We start from the raw sequence: 23,513 nt of genomic DNA, 5'->3' as shown, positions 1-23,513 counted from the left end.
TGGGGGGGACGTCGAGGGGAGATATTTTGCAAAAGCAAAAAAGGAATTAGTAAATAGTACTAGAAATTAGGGCCTGGTGCGGTGGCTTATGCCTGTAATCCCAGCACTTAGGGAGGCCGGCACTTAGGGAGTTGGGTGGATCATGTGAAATTAGGAGTTTGAGACCAGCGTGACCAACATGGTGAAACCCCATCTCTACTAAAAATACACAAAAATTAGCCAGGTGTGGTGTGGCATGCGCTTGTAGTCCCAGCTACTTGGGAGGCTGCAGCAGGAGAATCACTTGAACCAGGGAGGCGGAGGTTGCAGTGAGCCAAGATCACGCCACTGTACTCAAGCCTGGGCGACAGAGCAAGAGTCTCAAAAAACAAAACAAAACAAAACATTAACCTGACACTCAAATAGATTTCTAGAGAAAAGGGAAGTGTAGAAGAAACTTGAAAGGCTTATTCTACCTTGATGGGAGCATTTACTCTAATTATAATTGACAGCTAGCTTTTCTCGTTTATCATGGAAAATACTTCACTTTTCTAAAATATTTCTTACAAATATTTCTTACAGTGCCTTCATTCTTTGGTTTCTCTTGATTCCTGAACATCTTTTTCTGAGTAATTTGTTTCCTAGGAAGAATTTTGTCTGGAGAGTCTGCCCTGTGCCTGTGATTGTACAAAATACAGCTCCCAGTATAAATATATAAGTTCCCAAATAGTTAAAAACTTTTGTGAGCGAATGACTTGGTTTATCTCATGTAGTCAACGTGGGTGAATGGTTTAAAGTGGAGTTTCTGCACTAGTGAAACTCTTAGAAATTGAGCCTACTTTCTCAACAATTGACTATAAGAGGTAGGGCAGGAGGGTGGTATACAGGGATAGGGAAAGAGTGTGGTTCTTGTATAAATGAGGCAGAGAGAGATACCCTGAAAGAGGGGAGGGTGAGTAGAGAGAAAGAGAGAGGGAGAGAGGAGACCAGACAGAGAGAGAGGGCTGGGGGAGACAGGGAGAGAGAGTGCACACATCAAGAGAGCGTAGATAAATGGTGAAAGAGAATGGTGGCAGGAAGATAGTGTAGAAAGGAATGGAAAATGCTACAAGGGCAGGATGAGCAAGTTTTGAACGTAGGGGAAGAGATAGTGAAAAGCAAAGGCAAGACCAAGAGAGCGCATTCATCAAAACCCACAGCAGAAACTGACAGCAGTTTTATCTAGTAAAGTAATAGAGTACTGGAGGTGGGAACTTCCTTTGACTGCCGGGGGCAGCCTGGTGGCACAGAAAGAGCCTTGAACTTTAAATTGGAAGACTTGGATTAAGATCCTGGCAGTGCCATTTAAGTGCTCTGAGCCTTAGTTTCCTCCTGTGCTCTTCCCTACTTAACAATGGTTGGAGAAGGCATTTCTCGGAGGATAAGTTTCCTAATCTCTTTTTTTTTTTTTTTTTTTTTTGAGACGGAGTCTCGCTCTGTCTCCCGGGCTGGAGTTGCAGTGGCCGGATCTCAGCTCACTGCAAGCTCCGCCTCCCAGTTTCACGCCATTCTCCTGCCTCAGCCTCCCGAGTAGCTGGGACTACAGGCGCCGCCACCTCGCCCGGCTAGTTTTTTGTATTTTTTAGTAGAGACGGGGTTTCACCATGTTCACCAGGATGGTCTCGATCTCCTGACCTCGTGATCCACCCGTCTCGGCCTCCCAAAGTGCTGGGATTACAGGCTTGAGCCACCGCGCCCGGCCTAAATTTCCTAATCTCTAAAATGGGAATAATCACTATGAGATTGTTGTGATGGCTACATAAATATGCACAGCACATACTTTTTTTCTTATTTTTCCTACTTAGTTTCCTTGGGACATATAAATAGAATTTTCAATATTTCTGGTTGAAACTGTATTTGTAGATTTTGGATTTCCAAGAAATGCCTAGCTCTATTTAAATGTATAATTAGATTCCACAGAAAGAGCTAGATACAGAGCTTTGTGCATTTGATTTACATGCTTTGTCAATGTTAATGCTGGCCTAAAGGTTTATCATTTCATATAACATTTGTAGAGTTCCCAACGAACATCCTGTCTTCATCCTCCCTACACTCCTTTATTTTTATTATATACAGTTTAGGAGTCTATTTATTGTGCTCATCTAAATAATGTAAATACTGTGTAAGATGATCATAGCTCCTGTTTCAGGGCCTTTTTGAAACACCACAATATTATAAGCCTTGTCTGCCTCTTTGTGCTCATGTAACTAACTGAATTTTACTCTGAGTTTTATAAATTTCAGTGTTCAGTGAGCATTCCCAATCTTTTGTATCTTAGTGATACAGTGTGTCTCATTTGTACCATAGTATTGGCTGTGGGTTTTAAAAATATATGATTGAAAACAATAATGCAACTGTATCTTTATGCAGTGTTAGTTCTGACAGTTAAGATTCTTAGTGATGTAATGTATAGGCAGCTAGGCAGCATGTTAATTAAATTCCTTTTTTTTTTTTTTTTTTTCCGGAGCCGGTCTCACCCAGGCTGGAGTGTAGTGGCTTGATTTCCGCTCACTGGAGCCTCGACTGCCCAGGTGCAGGCTATCAGCCTCAGCCTCTGGAGTAGCTGGGACCATAGGCGTGCATCACTATGCCTGGCTCTTTTATTTTTATTTTTAAAAGTTTTATTTGTAGAGACGGAGTACTTTATTGCCCATACTGGTCTTGAACTCCTGAGCTTTAGTGATCTTGCCTCAAATAAAATTCTTAAACTGATTCTCTTAACTGTATTCTGGCTCATGTTCTCGATACTCTTCTCTCATTGCTTGGCCCTAACTTGACTCTCTTTACGTTTATCCAGTGGTAGAAATTGTAAACTGACATTGGAAGGTAGTGGAGATCAGAGGGAGGAGTTTGAGAGAAACTCCTGCTTCAGGTAGTCAACATTGTTGTTTTTTTTTTTTGGAGACAGAATCTCGCTCTGTCGCCCAGGCTGGAGTGCAATGGCGTGATCTTGGCTCACTGCAACCTCTGCCTCCCGGCTTCAAGTGATTCTCCCACCTCAACCTCCTGGGATTACAGGTGTCTGCCACCATGCCTGGCTAATTTTTGTATTTTTTTGTAGATATCACCATGTTGGCCAGGTTGGTCTCGAACTCCTGACCTCAAGTGATCCTCCCGCCTCAGCCTCCCAAAATGCTAGGATTATAGACTTGAGCCACCGCGTCCAGCCTTTTTTTTTTTTTTTTTTTAAGAGGATCTCGTTCTGTTACCTAGATTGGAGTGCAGTGGTGCGATCACGGCTAACTGCAGCCTCTAGCTCCTGGGCTTATGTGATCCTCCCACCTCAGCCTCCTGAGTATCTGGATGTGTGCCACCACAGCCCAACTAATTTTTATACTTTTTGTAGAGAGGGCAATTTTGCCATGTTCCCCAGGCTGGGAGCCTACGTCTTTAATAAATAAAGGAATGTACTCTTGAATCCCTTGCCTGGGGATGGGTAGTGACTCTAACCTCAGGCAGCAGAAACAGCTTGCTGCTTATAACAGAGAAAACCAGTAAACTAGTTGAATTATAACTGTTTTGAATAATCTATTTCACACATCATCCTTGATGTTACTACCTTGTAGGAATGACTTTGGAGATAGGTAGGTAAATGGAAGCCTAAAGAGATTGTTATGCTGTAGGTAGGATTACATTTAACAATGAATAAGGTTTGGAGGGATTCTTGTGACACGTTATTTTCTCCCCCTGGATATGAGGTTTGGGGAATCCCAGGGATCTCCCAATGTGGAGAAATATTGGGATATACTTCATTATAGGGTTTGCATCCCCCCCTTTCCTGAGGTTTACCAAAGAAAAATAGTGGATTGGAGCAAATGCACTCCCTACTTTAACTTAACTATTCACAACTGGGGAGGAGCCATGATCTTTTGACTCATCAGGTCACATAGTCATCTTGAAGACATCATTGCTCTTCAGCATGTTGGTCTTTACTTATTAAATTAAAAAGTATGAAAAATAGCTAACATAATTCTCTTGATGGAATTTGCTTTTTCATTTATTTGGATTTTGTGCTTTTCATGTTTTGAAAATAAAAGGGAATGGGAGGGGAGAAAGTAGGGGTCATTGCTGAACCCTGATGCTTAAAGGTAGGTGAATGTTTAATCTCCGTCGCTTGATCATTGCTATTGTCTTTGCCAATGTCTGAAAGTTAGCATAGAATAAATTTTCAGTTGTGTGTAATGTGTATGTAAAATTCAAGATGCTGACTTGAAGATTTTTCCATCTCTATTCTAAACAATAGGTGCGTTCCATGGATGAACTGAATCATGATTTTCAAGCACTTGCTCTGGAGGGAAGAGCGATGGGAGAGGTAAGTGAACTGGTGTGTCAGAAAAGTGGGTTGTTTTTAAGGGAAGGTTGGAGTTGTCTTTCATCAAATGTGTCCAAATCTAGTCTCCAGAAATATGTGCTTGCTTTTCCTTGTTGCCATTCTCATGATAGGGACAGGATGCTGGAGAATTTTGCCAAAACTATGTCATTAAAAGAAGAATGTTAACCATAACCTAATGTCTTAAAAGCAAAACAAAGTAGCCAAAATGTGAGCATAAATTATTGAATATTAATGTCAGCTATAAATCGAGTCATTAAAAGCTTAAGAAGTATTTTAATTTTATATGCATTAAATTAAAGGCCAACCTTTGCCTCATTTTCCAGTGGCTAGGTTCCCCCCCCCCCCCCCGTCTATGGCAAAGGGAGTCTTAGATTGGCTTACTAATCAGAAAATGTCAGTAACCTATTTTTAGAGTAGTGCCTTTTTTGAGGAAGTTGTTTAGAGCTCCATTGTGAAAAGGAAGTTGTTAGGTTTCTGGTGGAGGAATTACGGAAGGTAGAGACCTGAGCTAGTCATACCTTACAGGAAATTCAGAAATAAGAATTTTGCTTTGATTGTAATGTTTAAAATTTGCAGAAACAAAATTTACTTTTATCCATTGCATCAATAGAGAAGGTTGCCATAAGTCTTAAAAAGGAAGGGGAGTATAGATATTAACATGTAGCCAACTGCTGGCTATTCTAGCTGTGACAATAAGCATGTATTGATGACAAAGATAGAATATACAGTTTGAATTAACTACTTAAAATACCACAGACCCACAAGTGGTATTTGTTGTGGCTTTCTTGTTCTGGAAAGTAACGTTAGGTTTTCTCTTCCATTTCATTTTTTGTGTATCTAACATTTGATAGCTCCTACATTGATTTTAATGTTTCACAAGAGGGAGAATTACTTTATTCTACGGTCCTCATTTATACCATTTATTAGATACATTTGTCCTGTGATTTAGCAAATATTTGATCCCCAGGCACTGTGCTAGGTTCTGAGGTCAAAATTAGGATAATTACACTTCTGAGTTTGAAGCAAATATTCCTTGATTGCCTTTGTGGTTAGGCAGTGAATAGTTAAAAATTGTTGATGTCTAAACTGAGATTCTTGCTTTCTTTGTTATAGGATTTTGTTTCTAACTTTCTGAATCGTCTTGTGGCCACAGAGTCCAGTGTCCTATCATCTTGAGTTCATACATTTTTGGTCTGTTTTCCTCCTAGAATTTTAGGAGATGATTGGGAGATGTCCTTGTATTTCCTGTGCCTGTCACTGACACAATGCAAATCAATAAACCCTGTATGGTTTAGAAAGTCTAAAAGACTTTGTCACTAAGTTTTTGGAGCAGATTTGAACAGAAAGTTAACGTATTTGTTGGATATTAAGCATAGAAAGAGAAACTATGTTTATTGTCTTTCTTACTCCTGTAATTCTAACCTGGTGTATTCCACCAAAAATCCAATTCCAGGTTGTTTTTCTTTCTTTTTTGAATTTTTTATAAAAATAGAAACAGAGTCTCACTATGTTGTCCAGACTGGTCTTGAGTTCAAGTGATCTTTCTGCCTTGGCCTCCCAAAGTGTTGAGATTACAGGCATGAGCCACTGTGTCCAGCCTGTTTTCCTTTTAAAAAAATTAATGATACAAAATAAGAATAATGCCCTATTATTGTTTTGTGAGCAACAGTTTATAATCACCGAATGCTAAATTTTTTTTTTTTTTTTTTTTTTTGAGACGGAGTCTCACTCTGTCACCCAGGCTGGACGAATGCCTAATTTTAATTGAATAGCAAGCAATTTCACTAGAGGGTAAAGTTTATTTAAATGACAAGTTGACAGTGTTAAATTCTTTTTTATCATTTTTTTTCTTCTTCCAGAAATGCTTGCTTTTTTTTTTTTTTTTTTTTTTTTGGGGTATATGTGTATAATTCCTCGGGCATGGATATAGGCATATGTTAATAACAAAACAGTATATTCCATTAGTAATGCTGTGTCATTCTTCCTTTCCCCACTATTCACAAGTAACAGTAACAACTACCATTTATCAACCATAGGTAGATGCTAAGGGGTTCTTATGCATTATCTGATTAATAACTCTATGAGGACAGTTCTATTATCTGGATAAGGAAAAAGTCCAAGAGAGACGAAATAATTTGCCCAGGGTAACACATCTAGTAAGTGATAGGATTCTTCCCTGGCTTCCTCCCACTGCAAAGCATGTGCCCTTAATTAGGGTAAATGAAGTTAATATCTGTAAAATAATTGAGAGGTTAAACATTTCCTAAGTGTGGAATGAGGTTTCTTTATTCAAGGAATTCTTTTATTAGCTAGTTGAGGAAACAATGAATATACATATAAACAGAAAGAGCAAATTTTTTTCTATGTATGGTTGGTGTTCAGAGAAGGAGGGAATCATTATTGACAGGACTATTTAGACTTTAATGGAGGAGGAGACATATTCCTTAAAAAGCATCTTCGGCCGGGCGCGGTGGCTCAAGTCTGTAATCCCAGCACTTTGGGAGGCCGAGACGGGCAGATCACCAGGTCAGGAGATCGAGACCATCCTGGCTGACACGGTGAAACCCCGTCTCTACTAAAAATACAAAAAACTAGCCGGGCGAGGTGGCGGGCGCCTGTAGTCCCAGCTACTCGGGAGGCTGAGGCAGGAGAATGGCGTGAACCCGGGAGGCGGAGCTTGCAGTGAGCTGAGATCCGGCCACTGTACTCCAGCCTGGGCGGCAGAGGGAGACTCCGTCTCAAAGAGTCTCAAAAAAAATAATAATAAATAAAAAGCATCTTCTAGTTTAGGCTTTGGATAGGTACAGATTAAGAGAGGTTTTTTTGCAGCAACGTGAGAACAGCACAAAAGAAAAAATGAAAATAAACTTTTTCTTTTTTTTTTTTTTTTTAAAGAGACAGAGTCTTACTCTGTTGCCTAGGCTAGAGTGCCGTGGCACAATGTCAGCTCACTGTAACCTCTGCCTCCCAGGTTAAAGCAGTTCTCCTGCCTCAGCCTCCTGAGTAGCTTGGGACTACAGGTGCACGCTGCCATGCCCGGCTAATTTTTTTTTTTGTATTTTAGTAGGAGCAGGGTTTCACTGTGTTGCCCAGGCTGGTCTTGAACTCCTGAGCTCAGGCAGTCCGCCCGCCTCGGCCTCCCAAAGTGCTAGGATTACAGGTGTGAGCCACCGTGCCTGGCAGAAAATAAGCTTTTATAATAAAAAATTTAACTTCATTAAATTTTCTTCCTTTTTAGCAATAAAATATCTCTGAGAGGGAGTGTGTATAAATACAGTATTTACTGGCCAGGAGCGGTAGCTCACGTCTGGAATGCCAGCACTTTGGGAGGCCGAGGTGGGCAGATCACCTCTACTAAAAATACAAAAATAAGCTGAGTGTGATGGTGTGCGCCTGTAGTCCCAGCTGCTTGGGAGACTGAGGCAGGAAAATCACTTGAACCCAGAAGGTGGAGGTTGCACTGAGCCCAGATAGTGCCACTGCACTCCAGCCTGGACGACAGAGTGAGACTCCGTCTCAAAGAAAAAAAAAAAAGACAAAAAACAAACCAGTATTTACCCATATAAACACTAGACGTAAATTGCATGACTTTTAAGCCAGGCACAGTATCTTCGTTTCAGTTATTTGTTTTTTTTTTTTTTTTTTTTTTTTTGTGGCTGTGTGGGCACCTATGTGCTTGTGCATCTGTGTGAGTCTAGGGTAAACGCTAGTTATGTAAAGAATGTATGGAGTCTTTAGAATTCAAATAGAATTGGTTCCCTTCAAAGTAATTGATTTCTAGTAGTTAAAGTTAGTGCTGGTTGGCTCTTGTTACTTTTTTTTCTTCAAAGCCACTGTTGGCCTCTTGGTGTCACTTTGAAAGGTTTAGAGTATTTCTTAGAAGAAATCTTGCTAAGAAGTGACTACTTAAAATATCACTCTCCAAGCTGTTCTTAGCTGAAGGACTCATAGTACAAGTGCTTTATGTGCCTCCTATTCTACAAAGCTCATATAAAAAAGAAGATAGGAAAATATGTTAGGATCAGGGCCACAAATTATTTAAAAATGTTTTGTCTACTTTCCTTGTTAGCCCCTTTCATTTGGCTTAAAGCCCTGAAAAGTTTAAAGGCACATACTTTAGCAGATTTTATTTGCATATCAAGAGATCAGTCCATTAATCAAGGATCCTAGAAAAAGATGTTTGTAGTACAGAGGAAGGCTCACTGACCTTGGGCTTCTGGGCTCTATTTCTAAATTGGTTTGATTTATGATCTTGCATAACCTGTTTGCTCCACCTGTAGGTTGGCAGCATTGTTACTGTTCATGACCTAGAAAAGGATGGATTTTTAAAAAAGAGAGAAGTTGTAGTTGGAAAGTACTTTGAGAGTTTGACAGAAAGGTACTTTGTTCGCATAATTGGTTTTTTAACTTTTAAAAATCAAGGACCTTTTTTTCCCTTAAGATTCTTTAATGTTTTATGTGTAGTAAACTTGACAGCTTCCAGGGAAGTTAAAATAGTAGTGAATACTAGCTTATTTCTACAACAAATGAATTGTATTTAGATATGTGAGTCTTCATCTTTGTCTTAGAAAGCTGAAGCATAGAAAAACATACCCTTGATTATAACAAGTTTGTCAACCTGACAAAGGAAATCTAGAAAGTGCTTCTGTGTATAGAGTGATAACGAATCCTACCTTCTTCACAGGAATTAGGATAACTTGAGATGTATTTAAATTGTAGCTTTATATTCTCATTAGACATTATATAGTACTTGATCCATAGGTGTGGGATAGCAGAATGGCAGAGGGAGGAATTTGATAGTGATTTGGGTGAGCTTTAATCCAAAGAAAGGCAAAATTTGGTGGGCTAGAGGTAGCATTGGATTGGGCCAGAACTCTGACACCACAACTTCTTAGAGCCGAGGTTCAAACATTATCTTCTTTGGACTTACTTTTTTCTACCCGTAAGATAAAGATGTTGAACTAGATAATTTCCCAGGACCTTTTCAGGTCTAAGATTCTGAGAGCTTGCCCTTGTTTCTTTCTTAAAAAAGATAGAAAAGAGGAATTGTTCTGGCTTTTTTGACTTTCCCCCTGTGATTTAGAGATTTTGTAACTTTTCATTGTTGTTGTTTTTTTTTTTTTTTTTGGTGGGGGGGAGACAGAGTCTCGCTCTGTCACCAGGTTGGAGTGCAGTGGCGCAATCTTGGCTCATTGCAAACTCTGCCTCCTGGGTTCAAGTGATTCTCCTGCCTCAGCCTCCTGAGTGGCTGATGTGTGCCACCACACGCCCGGCTAATTTTTGTATTTTCAGTAGACAGGGTTTCACCACGTTTGCCAGGATGGTCTCTCTTGACCTTGTGATCTCTCTGCCTCAGCCTCCCAGAGTGCTATGATTACAGGCGTGAGCCACTGCGCCTGGCCTCATTGGGTTCTTTAAAGTGACTTATTCACTGTCTGCAGCTGCCCAAGACATTTGTAAGTGTCCATGAGAGTTCGTGGGATGGTAGTACTGGAGTCAGGGCAAGTATTAGCCTGACTCTAGTATGGAGACTAAATCTGTTCAATTTTTTTCCACATCTTTCCATTATGGCAAACAGTGTCTCAATAGAATTGGAGACTTTTGAATAGCTAAAAGTACTTCTAGAATCCACAGCTTTGGGAGGGCTACCTTGACACTGGCTGTTCCTTGCAATTAGGATGCCATAAAAGCAACGTAGTTGACTCCAAAATGGATTGAATTTTGGGAAGATGTCTATCAGCAAAATCATATAGACTTTCTTGCTGAAGGGATGAAAAATTAATAATACCTTGAGGTATATTAATATAAAAATATCTGACCAAGCAGTGTAATTAATTCCCCTTTTTCCTCAAAATGTAGCTTTTTTTCTTTTCTTTTCTTTTTTTTTTTTTTTTGAGATGGAGTCTCACTCTGTCGCCCACGCTGGAGTGCAGTGGTGCGATCTCAGCTCTCTGCAACCTCAATCTCCTGGGTTCAAGCAGTTCTCCTGCCTCAGCCTCCCAAGTAGCTGGGACTATAGGTGTGTGCCACCATGCCCAGCTAATTTTTGTATATATATATTTTTTTAGTAGAGACAGGGTTTCACTATGTTGGCCAGGCTGGTTTCAAACTCCTGACTTCCAGTGATCCACCTGCCTTGGCCTCCCAGAGTGCTGGGATTACAGGCGTGAACCACTGCGTCTGGCCAAAATGTAACTTTCAAGTACAATAGTAATAGTAAAAACACCCTAGTTCCCTTAACTTTTTGGGCTTTTTTTTTTTTTTTTTTGACATCTTACTCTTAAAAGGAAATGTTTATTTTAGAAGAAACTGCTAGCCACACCAAGTGGCCTGGAGGAAGAAGATCTTGGTAAATGGCTTATATTAGGTTAATGACTGCTAGAGATAAAGTGACCTTTTTATCATTATTGTTTGAGGAAGCTCCTGGGACCCAAAATAATAATTTTTGGATTGGGATTGGGCACTTTGAGGAACGAGATAGGAGAAGGTGTTTTCTAACCCTGGAAATGTGGTCATATTTGACATTTTGAACATGGTTCCCAGGTCAGTCCTGACTTTGAGACCAAAGCACAAACCCCACCCATTCTTCTATCTGTCTTCTGACCTGCACTGGGAAGACCAGGAACCTACTACTGTGTGTAGATGTTAAGCTGTCTTGGAATGTTTGAATGCAGCATATCATATGTTTGCAGCAGAAGATCCACATGCTGCTTACTTTGTCTTCATTAAATTTCTTCCCTTTCATCAACCTCCTTTGACTCTTTTATCCATATTAGCATGCTTTATTGGAGGGAAGACTATAATAAACAGTAACACTTTTCAATATAATGATCTATATGATATCATTATCCATATGATTCTCCCAATAGGTTTTTGAGAGGTATTATTCCCATTTTTTTTAGATGAGCAGAATGAACCCTAAGGTTAAATGACTCCAGCTAAATTCTTAAGTGTCAAGATGGGGATTATCTTCAAATTCTGTTTTTTTTCTAGGCTCGGAAGTAATAGTAGCTACAAAATATTGAGTGTATACAATTTTCGCAGAACTTTGCTAATCACCTCATGTATGTTACAGTTTTTACAGTGGTCCTGCAATATTATGGTGCCCTTTTTTTAAGATGAGGTGAACAAAGATTAGAGAGGTTAATGTAATCATTAAGACTGTTTGAACCCAGATCTTTTACTACTCAAATCCTGAATTTTTCTGGTTGGTTTCTGCATATTCAGAGTCTACTTATTCAAAATTTAGCTTCAGCTATCAGCTCCCCTATTAAAGCTTTTTTGCTCCCCCCCCGTTAGAAGCTGTGAAGGGGAATTCAAGTAGCAAGTGATTTGTAGTATTCTTACAGAGATGATACAAATGATGATCTGGGCTTTATCTTCTGCATACTGGACTTCAAGTACTGTTTCAACAGTCATAGCCCAGTTTTATACATAATGATTCGTGTATATACGGTGATGTTTTCTTTTTTCTCATATAAAAGTTTGTTGAGGGTGGGGCTTCAGCTAATAATGTGCTTTGTAAACAGTAGCTGCTAAATATATTGTATTGAAAGAATCATATATCAGTAAATATTTTTTCCTAAGCATGGGTTCCTTTTTACTTTTCCTTTTACATCAGAAATTGGTATCCCTATCTATTCCCCCAAGGGAGCTCAGTTCAATTTAGTAAATATTGGTTGTATTTTCTGTTCACATGACTTTTTTATCCTCGGGGATGTTGGGGTGTAGAAGGAGAGAATAAGGAACAGACAAAACTGAAAGCATATATTCAGGCTGTCTGCAAATATATACATTTAAAAGCTATTCATTAGCTACTTTTGCAAAAATAGAGTGTAGAATACAAACAATAAATCAGCAGTGCTGTTATCCAAATTAAATCCGATGTATAAAGGCATTTTTAAATAAAGGATCTTTTGTTTAATATTGTTGTTACTGATCGATAGTACTTTCTCTGGGCCATCTGTTGGAGCACAGAAACATATCCTCATTATATATACAGTAACCAGACATAATGATGTTTAGAAAAATAGAATTACTTTTGTTACATTGCTTTCTCAAGCTAGTATTAAACTATGTTGTGTGTAATTCCTTCTTGGTTACTGTAACCTTGCTGATAAGGAACCAGAACATCAAAGCAAATACATTGTATTTTGATTAATTAGTATATGATGTGGTTCTCATTGTAGTGAAGCATGTAGCAAACGTTTATTTTTTGTGTTGTATTCCCTATATACATAGCAGGCATATTTATGAAATATGTATTTCCTATAGTGAAGGAAAAGGGGAACTTGTCCATACTGAGATCTTTGTCTTGTCAGATCAAAACTTTTAAAATACCCTGAGGCTGACTGGGTGTGGGTTCATTAGAGTATTTGGTCCCATCTTGATGCAGATTATTCTTTGTTATCTCAGTCGGGCTGTTTGCTTCCTGCTTTGGGGATGTGAGGGGGTCATGAAGCAATCTAGATGTTTTCATCATTGTATTTGTGAACTTTACAGTATCCTGAGGGGTCTGGAGCTTATCTTTTGTATACTGGGTTCGCAAGTACTGTAATATGTAATTATTAAAGTGAAGACCTATTATAAAATGAATGTGGTTATGCTATAGATCAAACCATATAATCAAAACAAATTGTTATACCAAAAAGATACTTGCACTTGCATGTTTATTGCAACACTGTTCACAATCGCACAGACGTGGAATCAACTTTGGTGCCCAGCAACAGTGAATTGGATAAGGAACATGTGGTACACCTACACCCATAAAAAAAGAATGAAATTATGTCCTTTGCAGCAACATGGTTGCAGCTGGAGTCCATTATCCTAAGTGAGTTATCACTGGAACAGAAATCCAGATACCACATGTTCTCACTTGTAAGTGGGAACTAAACATTGAGTACACATAGACATAAAGAAGGGAACAGTAGACACTGAGGACTCCAAAAGGGGTAAGGGAAGGAGGGAGGCAAGGGTTGAAAAACTACTTATTGGGTAACTATGTTCACTATTTGAGTGACAGGTTCAGTTGAAGCCCAAACCTCAGCGTCACACAATATATTATAGCCATGTAACAAACCTGCACATTTGCTCTCTGAATCTAAAAAAAAACCGTGTAGTTTATTCATATATAAAAACATGTGACCTTATTTATAGGTAACCTATGGATAATATAACATCCCTTATATGCTGTTCCTGTATCATGCAGAAAAGCCTGATTCACTCTGGGAATTTCATCATTTTATCAACATACTTTACTGTCAGTCTCTCAGGTTTTATGAAGATAGTAGAGAAGAGAAATTTCTTGGCTGTCTTCCATTAACGAAATGGGAAGATATAAAGAAAGCTTTACTTGGGCCGGGCGCAGTGGCTCAAGCCTGTAGTCCCAGCACTTTGGGAGGCCGAGACGGGCGGATCACGAGGTCAGGAGATCGAGTCCATCCTGGCTAACACGGTGAAACCCCTTCTCTACTAAAAAATACAAAAAACTAGCCGGGCGAGGTGGCGGGCGCCTGTAGTCCCAGCTACTCGGGAGTCTGAGGCAGGAGAATGGCGTAAACCTGGGAGGCGGAGCTTGCAGTGAGCTGAGATCCGGCCACTGCACTCCAACCTGGGAGACAGAGCGAGACTCCGTCTCAAAAAAAAAAAAAAAAGCTTTACTTTCAGATTCAGAAGGGCATGTGTATGGGAGCCTGTTCAGGTTAATTCACGACAAAATAACATGGAGTGTAAGGTGCTAACAGTATTTCTGAATGTTCTTTAATGGACTTGCTTTATGAAAGTATGAATGATATCTTTTGAAGTGCTTGGCTTCTAGGATGAAGTCGTAGCCAGACAGGGTTGTGTTCTTTGGTGTGTGCAGAAAACAGGAAACCCCTGTGCGTTTTGAAGTTTAATGGTAGTCATCAAGTTAGCAATTCTATCTAATATCTAATTTGTGGTTGTCCTAAAATTTGTTTATTTATTTATGTTTTTGAGACAGAGGCTTGCTCTGTTGCCCAGGCTGGAGCGCAGTGGCACTATCTTGGCTCACTGCAACCTCCACCTCCTGGGTTTAAGCGAAAATTCTCGTGCCTCAGCCTCCCAAGTGACTGGGATTATAGGTGCCTGCCACCACACCTGGCTAATTTTGTACCTACTAGAGGCAGCGTTTCACCATATTGGCCAGGTTGGTCTCGAAAATCTGGGCTCAAGTGATTCGCCCGCTTCAGCCTCCCAAAGAGCTAGGATTACAGGCATGAGCCACCGCACTCAGCCTGGTTGTCCTGAAATTTAAAATCTACCAAATTCTTATCTTGACTTGATTGCTCTTTTTGCTCTTACTGTCTCCCAGCAGCCTACAGTGGATCTTCAGGGCAGCCTCAATACCCTTTGGATACATAAAACTTGAACTTTTGATACTATATGTACAGATTTGGATCTGTTTGTGTTTTTATTTTTTATTTTTGTATTTTCTTTTTCTTCATGTACCACACAGGAGACTTAATGGATTCTGTTTTCATTTAGCTTTTGCACTCAGCTGTCTGCAGAATAGATTCCTAATTAAAAGAACTCCAGTGATAGACTGGCTTATGTATACCTAATGAATTCATTCTCAATCGTCATAATAGGCAATGACTCTTTTGAAATTATATAGCTTTTGTTTTATTTGATTTAAAATTTTTTGAGTTGGAGTCTTTCTGTGTTGCCCAGGCTGGATTACAGTGGCATGATCTCGGCTCACTGCAACCTCTGCCTCCCAGGTTCAAGCAATTCTCCTGTCTCAGCCTCCCAAGTAGGAGGGACTACAGGTGCATGCCATGACGCCTGGCCAACTTTTTGTATTTTTAGTAAAGACAGGGTTTCACCACATTGGTCAGGCTGGTCTCGAACTCCTGACCTCAGGTGATCCACCTGCCTCAGCCTCCCAAAGTGCTGGGATTACAGGTGTGAGCCACCATGCCTGGCCAGCCTTTAATTGTTTTTATTTTTATTTTTTTGAGATGGAGTCTCGCTCTGTCATCCAGGCTTGAGTGCAGTGGCGAGATCTCGGCTCACTGCAACCTCCGCCTCCCAGGCTCAGATGATTCTCCTGCTTCAGCCTCCCAACTAGCTGGAATTACAGGCATGCACCACCACAGCCAGATAAGTTTTGTATTTTTAGCACAGGTGGGATTTTACCATGTTGGCCAGGCTGATCTTGAACTCCTGACCTCAGGTGATCCACCGCCTCGGCCTCCCAAAGTGCTGGGAATTCAGGTGTGAGCCATGCGCCTGGTAAAATTATATAGCTTAAAAAAACAAAACAAAACAAAACAAAAAAAACTTGCTTTGAAAGCTGAGAGACATCTAAGCAGCAATTTTGTCCTTGCACCCACTTCCGCAGTTCCTTTTCTTACCATTTCATGTCTGGATTACTACATTGGCCTCTTTGCTTAGACTCCCAACATTCATTTGCTTTCCTTCACCCCATTTTATGGTGGACTGTCAGATCAATCTTTTAAAGATAAATTTTATAATGTTACTACCTGTTGCCTATTGGATTAAAGCCCTAGGGGTGCTTTTTTTAGTCTCACTGGCAGCTGACATTAGTGATTTTTCACCCTCTTCTTATTGCTACCCTGTGTTGATGGCCAGTTTCCAGGTGGGCACCTGTTCCACTTGCTTTCACTTCTGCCTACCTTTGTTCATTGTAGAAGGTCCTTTGCACCGTCTCACTCACTCTAAATCAGGGTTGTCCAGTCTTTGGGCTTCCCTGGACCACATTGGAAGAATGTGATCTTGGGCCAGACATAAAATACACAATCACTAATGATAGCTGAACTAAAAAAAAAAAAAAAAGAAAAAATTGCAAAATAAAATCTCATAATGTTTTAAGCAAGTTTATTACTTTGTATTGGGCCACATTCAAAGCAGTTCTGGGCTGCAGGTTGGACAGACTTGCTCTAAATTCTGTCCCCTTCTTTAAGATAGTTCTTGACCATCCTATCCCAGGTTCATTTCTTTATTGGTGGTTGGTTGCTCTTCCTTTCTTCATCTGTAGTAAGCTGTGAATTCTAACAGTCTATACTACACTATTAGGCAGTGTGCTTATCTTAAAATTACTTGTCCGTTTGACTCTGGTTTTTCTTTTTAATCTTTTAAGTTCCTTCAGGGCAAAGAATGTCTTTTACTGCTTTTTTTGTTTTTTCCAGTAGTGTCTAATGCAGGCTGTGCGTTTTAGGGTATGTGCAAGTAGTACTTTTGGACATCAGCAAGTACTTCAAATACTGAAATTCATTTTTTCAATAGTCAGAAAAGCAATGTTGATTTCCCAGTTGTGGGAGAGAGATCAGATTACCTCATCTTGTCCTATACTCTGCAGTCTCCTTGATTTCATCCTTAGTGGTGGAAGTGTTATTTAAAGGCATTAGATACAAGTATTAACAGTGCTTAGAAAAGGTACTTAATAACCTGGGAAAACCTTTAAAAAATCTGTTAATTTATATACTGCATAATTATAAAAAAATCTGTTAATTATGCAACAGATTAAAGTTTGCTTTTTTAAAAAGCAATATATTAGATTTCAGCCAAAAGAGGTATTTTGTTAAGACACCACCATGTCTATGGAAGTCTGTTTTCAGTAGTAACCAGTTGCAACAGTAGGATCAAAATTTTAAGCAGTAATTACTACATGCCAGATTGTGATGATACCTAGTAGAGAAATACAAAGAAAATTATTGCAGATGTTGATTCTTAGATGGTTTTTTTGGTGATTTGAATTAAATTAATGAGAACACAGATTTTAACATTTAAAAATAATCTTTACATGTAAGTATTGAGTAACATTAAAGTGGATGCAGGAAGTAATCCACTTTACTCTGCTTATATGTAGATTATTTTTAATACCATGAATATATACATATATGTAAATGTGAAATGAGAATTTGGAAGATCTTATTCCTTCACTGAAAGAGAAGGTGAAAACTTAAAAATTTTTTGCTTTATATACTTATTTTTAGTTAAAAAAAAAACTGGCTTGTGATGGAACACTGAACATTTTTAATATTCCTTATTTAAGCAACAATTTTCAAAATGAGTTGGAAATTTATTACAGGTTGGGTATCTCTTACCCAAAATACTTGGGACCAGAAATGTTTTGGAATTTTTTGATTTTTGGAATATTTGCATTATGGTTACTAGCTGAAGAGCCTAATCCAGAAACATGAAATCTGAAATGCTCCAGTGAGCATTTCCTTTGACTGTGACATTGACACTCAAAAAGTTTTGGATTTTAGAGCATTTCAAATTTTGCGTTTTTTTGGGTTAAGGATGCTAATCCTGTATCAGCTTGCTTAAAAATGTTTGAAACTTAGGACATGAGCTCTTTTCTTAAAATTGCTATTAACTTTTGCCCTTTTGAAATTCCATTGAAGTGGCCAGGCGCAGTGGCTCACGCCCGTAATTACCAGCAGTTTGGGAGGCCGAGGCGGGTAGATCACAAGGTCAGGAGATCAAGACCATCCTAACTAACACGGTGAAACCCCGTCTCTACTAAAAATACAAAAAATTAGTGGGGCATGGTGGCAGGTGCCCGTATTCCCAGCTAGTCAGGAGGCTGAGGCAGGAGAATGGCGTGAACCTGGGGGGCGGAGCTTGCAGTGAGCTGAGTTTGCGCCGTTGCACTCCAGCCTGGGCAACAGAGCGAGACTCTGTCTCAAAAAAAAAAAAAAGAAAAAGAAAAAGAAATTATGTTGAAGTGAAATGTATCTGCTTGAGAGATAGGCCTTATTGATTTCAGACCACCATACTCTCAGTTTTTATTTATTAGAAAATTAGTTTAAAATCATAACAAAAGTATATTTTGAAACAAGTAATCCATAATCCCAGTGCACTAGCAAACACCCTTCTGCTTTTATTTTTCTTTCCAGTCTTGATCCAAAAGGGAAGAATGCATGAGGAGAAGCAGTCTTTACATATACAATTTTGTATTTTACTTTTAAAATTTAATGTTATTTTATAAATATTACGTGTAGTCATTATGGCTATTTTTGGTGAGCCTGCATTGTTGTGCTATAACTTACTTGCTTGCTTATTCATTTCTTTAAAGAGACAGGGTCTCACTGTGTTGCACAGGCTAGTCTTGAATTCCTGGCCTCAAGTGATCCTTCTGCCTACCAATATGCTGGGATTACAGGTGTGGTCCACTGCATCAGGCCCACAGCTAATTTATTGTTGAATACTTACTTTGCAGTTTGCTTTCAACTTTTTTTTTTTTTTTTTCCCCTGAGACAGAGTCTTGCTCTGTTGCCCAGGCTGGAGTGCAGTGGTGCGATTTTGGCTCACTGTAACCTCCACTTCCTGCGTTCAAGCGATTCTGCTACCTCAGCCTCCCGAGTAGCTGGGATTACAGGCGCCTGGCCACTACACCTGGCTGATTTTTGTATTTTTAGTAGTGACAGGGATTCACCATGCTGTCCAGGCTGGTCTCGAACTCCTGACGTCAAGCAATCCGCCCACCTCAGCCTCCCAAGGTGCTGGGATTACAGGCCTGCTTTCAGCTTATCTTATTCTTGTTTTAAATTTTAATTTTTAAAAATAGAAATGGGGTCTTGACATGTTCATGTTGCTCAGGCTGGTCTCGAACTCCTGAAGTGACCCTCCCACCTCAGCCTCCTAAAGTGCTGGGGTTACAGGCATGAGCCACTGCATTCAGTCTCAGCCTCAACTTTTTTTTATTCTTACAAACACTTTGAATGTAGATTTTTTTTTTTTTTTGAGACTGGATCTTACTCTGTTGCCCAGGCTAGAGTGCAGTGGCATAGTTATGGCTCACTGCAACCTTGACCTCCCGGGCTCAGGTGATCCTCCCACCTCAGTCAACCTCCTGAATAGCTAGGACCACAGGCATGTGCCACTACACTTGGCCTTTTTTTTTTTAAAGTTTTTGTAGAGATGGGGTGTCATGTGTTGCCTGGGCTGGTCTTGAACTCCTAGAGTCAAGCTATCCTTCTGCCTCAGCCTCCCAAAAGTGCTGGGATTACAGGAATCAGCCACCACACTTGGCGTGACTCTTGATACGTATGTAGTTTCTGAAGCCCTTCCAAAAGAATTATGCTAACCAGGAATGGATGAACTTGGCTTTTTTTTTTTTTTGAGACGGAGTCTCGCTCTGTCGCCCAGGCTGGAGTGCAGTGGCGCGATCTCGGCTCACTGCAAGCTCCACCTCCTGGGTTCATGCCATTCTCCTGCCTCAGCCTCCCGAGTAGCTAGGACTACAGGTGCCTGTCACCACGCCCGGCTAATATTTTGTATTTTTAGTAGAGACGGGATTTCACCATGTTAGCCAGGATGGTATTGATCTCCTGATCTCGTGATCCACCCGCCTCAGCCTCCCAAAGTGCTGGGATTACAGGCGTGAGCCTCCGCGCCCAGCCAAACTTGGCTTTTTTAAAAGATATGTTTTAATAAGTTAAAACTTTAAATAAAGCTTTAGTATAACTTAATATCAGTATAGTTCTTAGTATTTGTAAAAGCACTTCATATACTATCTCACTTGATTTCACAACAATAGTCTGTGGTATGGAGAGACTAAGTTGTGTGAAAAATATACAGTTTTTACAAGTAAGACTACCACATGTGATTATCAGTGGTTACCAATCAAACTTCTTCATTTCAGTTAGTTCTGAAAGGTCCTTTCTCTGAGTTGATATCATCTTCTCTTAATGTACTGAGAGTGTGGTGAGATATATACTAAGAGATTAAGAATTGTTTTGGTTGTTGGTCTGTCTTACCAGCTAGTTAAATATCAAACATTCATCTCCTGCATTGGCTACATTCCAGTGAAACTAAGCTTGTGTTGTAAGTTAGAGATGCTAGATAATAAAATGATCAAACTGATCACGTCTGCAAGGTTGGCACATCCATATTAGTAGTATTTCTTAAGATGCTCAATTTCTGCTCTGAGAGACGCTCTGTGCAGCCTGTATTGAGTGTGTAATTAGCTACCTAATATTTTATTCCTTTTGAGAACAGAGTAGTTGCTAGAGAGCCCTTTTACTGTTGAGATAATCACTAAACCTCATTGATAAATCCCTATTCAAATATTAGTGGTGGTATGGTCAAACAAGTCTAGGCAATAATTGTCTTGCCTCTTTGCAGTTCCTGAAAAGCCGTAATCATGGTTCTTGTAGTGTTGTTTTGTTGGGGTAGTTAATGTAATGAGATTTGTACTGCCATGGCCTAGGTGATGCCATGATCACTGTGTCTGATAGTGTGACATAGGAGTGTTTCATTGACAGACCATTAGTATTGTCTATTGGCTGCTACTTTGCTCTTTTAAAGAAGGATAGTAGCTGACTTTTTGGTTACTATTTCAGCATTGTATTATGTCATTACATGTGTTATCTCTTTCATTGTACACAATAGGTCATTTTGTAGGTGAGAAAAAGCAGAAGAGGATAAAGGATAGAATTCACACAGCTGGGATTTAAAACTAGTTTAAAATAAAGTGATTGCAGAGCATTCATGGGTCTTTATCACTGTTATTAAAATAAACCTAGAGTTTCTTGATATTCTCCACTTTTTATTGTCTTAATCCATGTTTTAAGGGTTCTTGGTGTAGGATTTTATGACACGATTGATTGTTAAGTGTGGTTTTGCGTATTGTTCTTTTTTGTTAGATGGAAAGGAAAAAAGGTGTTTCCAGACAAAATTTAAAAGTGTCTCAAGTGGCTGACATTGCTTGTAAACCAGTGCTTGCCTTCTGTTTTGTTTTCCAGAAGCCTCGTGAGTAAGCTTACTGATTTTTTTTTTTTAATTTTCATAAGTTTTTTTCTTTTATAAACTTATGATCCAGGATGGGATAAATAGTGTATGTGTGTGTGTTTCTCCCAGAGATTTGAGAGCAGACACTATTGGTGGTGCAGTTAGGAATTCCACTTAATGTGACATTATAAGGAAGAGTACAAGGTCTATTTATTGTATTGCTGGGGATGATAGGACTCCTCAAGTCTTGGTTCTCAGTTTGTAGATCTTGAAATGGACTGTTATTACTAATTCAGATGATTGGGTTATGATATTGACCCCACACTAACCAGAACAACAAGAGACTAATGTATGAAAACCAAAATGCAGTCTACTGATTTTTTTTTAAGGAGAAAAAGCAACTCTTAGATGGACAAGGATAGTTGTGTTTGGTGATTGGCATGGTTGGCTATAGGAGGAAGCCAGTTCCTCTAAGAATATGGCTTGGTAAGCAGAGTTGGAGCCAAGGAGATTACTTGGGTGTTGTTAGTGTCCAGTGTAATTAAGCTACTATCTAACCAGATGTATTGATTGCTTTAATAAGAATAGGCTTCTTTGTGTGTTGTATGCCCTGCCCTTAAATGTGTCACCTGGATAATACTGGCTACATCTGACTCCTTGGGTCTCCTTTGCTTTTATTGGACCAATTCCTAACTCCTGTTATCTTCTTTTGGAATTGTCAAATTGTTTAATCCTCTTACTACCAAATTATTCTTTAAAACAGACTCTGTACATCTCTTTTGTGATCTGTTACTTTTTCCCTTGTCAAAAAAAACAGTCTTTATTTCCAAATTCTTGATGGGGTGGATAGGGACTATCTTTTCATAGGTTGGATGCGTTTACATTTTTGGTTATTGTGTGTTAAGTGAAGATTTGGCAACTGCTGGTATTTATGCCAGTGGGTTGGCAAACCAGGATATTTTATCCAATGCTGTGGATGATGTTACCTGCAGAGAGGTTACTGTTGAATTTGAAATTGTACTTGGATAACACATCATTTGCTTTTATAATTCAGTAGTTTCTGGCTCCTTTTAATATGATCAGATTTGAACAGTTAGGTATCTTTTAGCTGACTGTTGAATATAAGTGATTGCTACTAATTCTCAGTAAGCTCAACACGTCTAAATTGATTTGATTTTGCAGAGTTAAAAAAAGCCAGTTTTTTTTTTTTTTTTTAAATACAGAAGAGCTATGAGACAAATTTGGGGAAAAGATGCAGTGGAACAGAGGTAATTACTTTTTTTCAAATTCAAAAGGATTTTACTTTCATCACTTACTTTTAAATATTAGAAATGGAACAAGAAGTGTTTCTTGAAAACAAACTCCTAGAGAAGTGTTTCAAATATACAAAAACACTTCCACATATTCACAACTGTGTTATTGCTGCTTAACAAATCACCCTAAAATTTAGTGGCTTAAAACAACACAGTGTGTATGTGTGTGTGTTTTAAGAGATAGAGTCTCACTCTGTTTCCCAGGTAGGAGTGCACTAGTGTAATCGTAGCTCAGTGCAGCTTCAAACTTCTGGGCTCAGGGAGTCCTCCCACCTCAGTCTCCTGAATAGCTGAGACTGCAGAGGTGCGCCACCACTCCAGACTAATTTTTAAAAAGTTTTTTGTAGAGCTAGAGTCTTGCTATGTTGGTTGCTTAGTCTGATCTTAGACTCCTGACCTCAGCCTTGCAAAACACTGGGATTACAGGTGTAAGCCACCATGTCCTTCCTGAAACAAGACAGTTGTTTAAGCCTCACAGTTGCTGTAGGTTAGGAACGTAGGCATGGCTTTCCTGAGTCATCTGCTTCAGGGTCCTTCAGAAGCTGCAGTCATGATTTCAACTGTGGCTGCCTTCATCTCAAAGCTTGCTTGGAAAAGGTCTGTTTCCAAACTTACTCATGTGGTTGATGTCAGAATCCATTCTTGGCTGGTTGTTGGACTGAGGATCTCAGTTCTTAATTGTGTGTAAATGACCCAGGGCAGAGACAGAGTTCAGTGGGAAGCTGCGAGCAACAGCTTTGTATATGTAGCTGTTGTCCAGAGATGTCTCTCTCTTGGCTTCATGTGGCCTCTGTAGGGCAGCTCACAACATAGCAGCAGTTATCATCAGAGTAAGCAATCAGAACAGTAGATAGAAGAGGACAAGTAAGATGGAAATCACAGCTTTTGTAACATCTTGAAAGTAACATCCCATGACTTGCCTTATGTTATTTCTTAGAGGCATGTCATAGGTCTAGCCCACAGTTAGGGGAAGGGGATTACATCAGGGCATGAGTACTTGTAAGTGAAGATCATTAAGAGTCATTTCAGATGCTGCTAACCACAGCAGTTGAGTGTAGACTCCATATGTTTTGGAGGAAAGGGAGAAAGACTAAGATCCAGAGACTTTTAAGAGCTTTGCTAAT

General features: G+C 39.5%; 1 protein-coding gene across 7 annotated transcripts in view; it reads left to right on the top strand.

The window, feature by feature from the left end:
* The window catches only part of PUM1 (pumilio RNA binding family member 1), a 137,494-nt gene that overhangs the window by 34,811 nt on the left and 79,170 nt on the right, over positions 1-23,513 (top strand). For all 7 annotated transcript variants that reach the window (XM_025361479.1, XM_025361132.1, XM_025361215.1 and 4 more), the window contains exon 3: positions 4,262-4,330. In XM_025361479.1, coding sequence (XP_025217264.1) covers positions 4,262-4,330 — 69 coding nt within the window. The remainder of the gene's footprint in view (positions 1-4,261; positions 4,331-23,513) is intronic.

This window comes from Theropithecus gelada, chromosome 1 (assembly GCF_003255815.1).
Source record: "Theropithecus gelada isolate Dixy chromosome 1, Tgel_1.0, whole genome shotgun sequence".
In the NCBI taxonomy this organism is placed as follows: domain Eukaryota; kingdom Metazoa; phylum Chordata; class Mammalia; order Primates; family Cercopithecidae; genus Theropithecus; species Theropithecus gelada.
The sequence above is the reverse complement of the archived record's forward strand: the minus strand, read 5'-3'. Positions and strand labels throughout refer to the sequence as shown.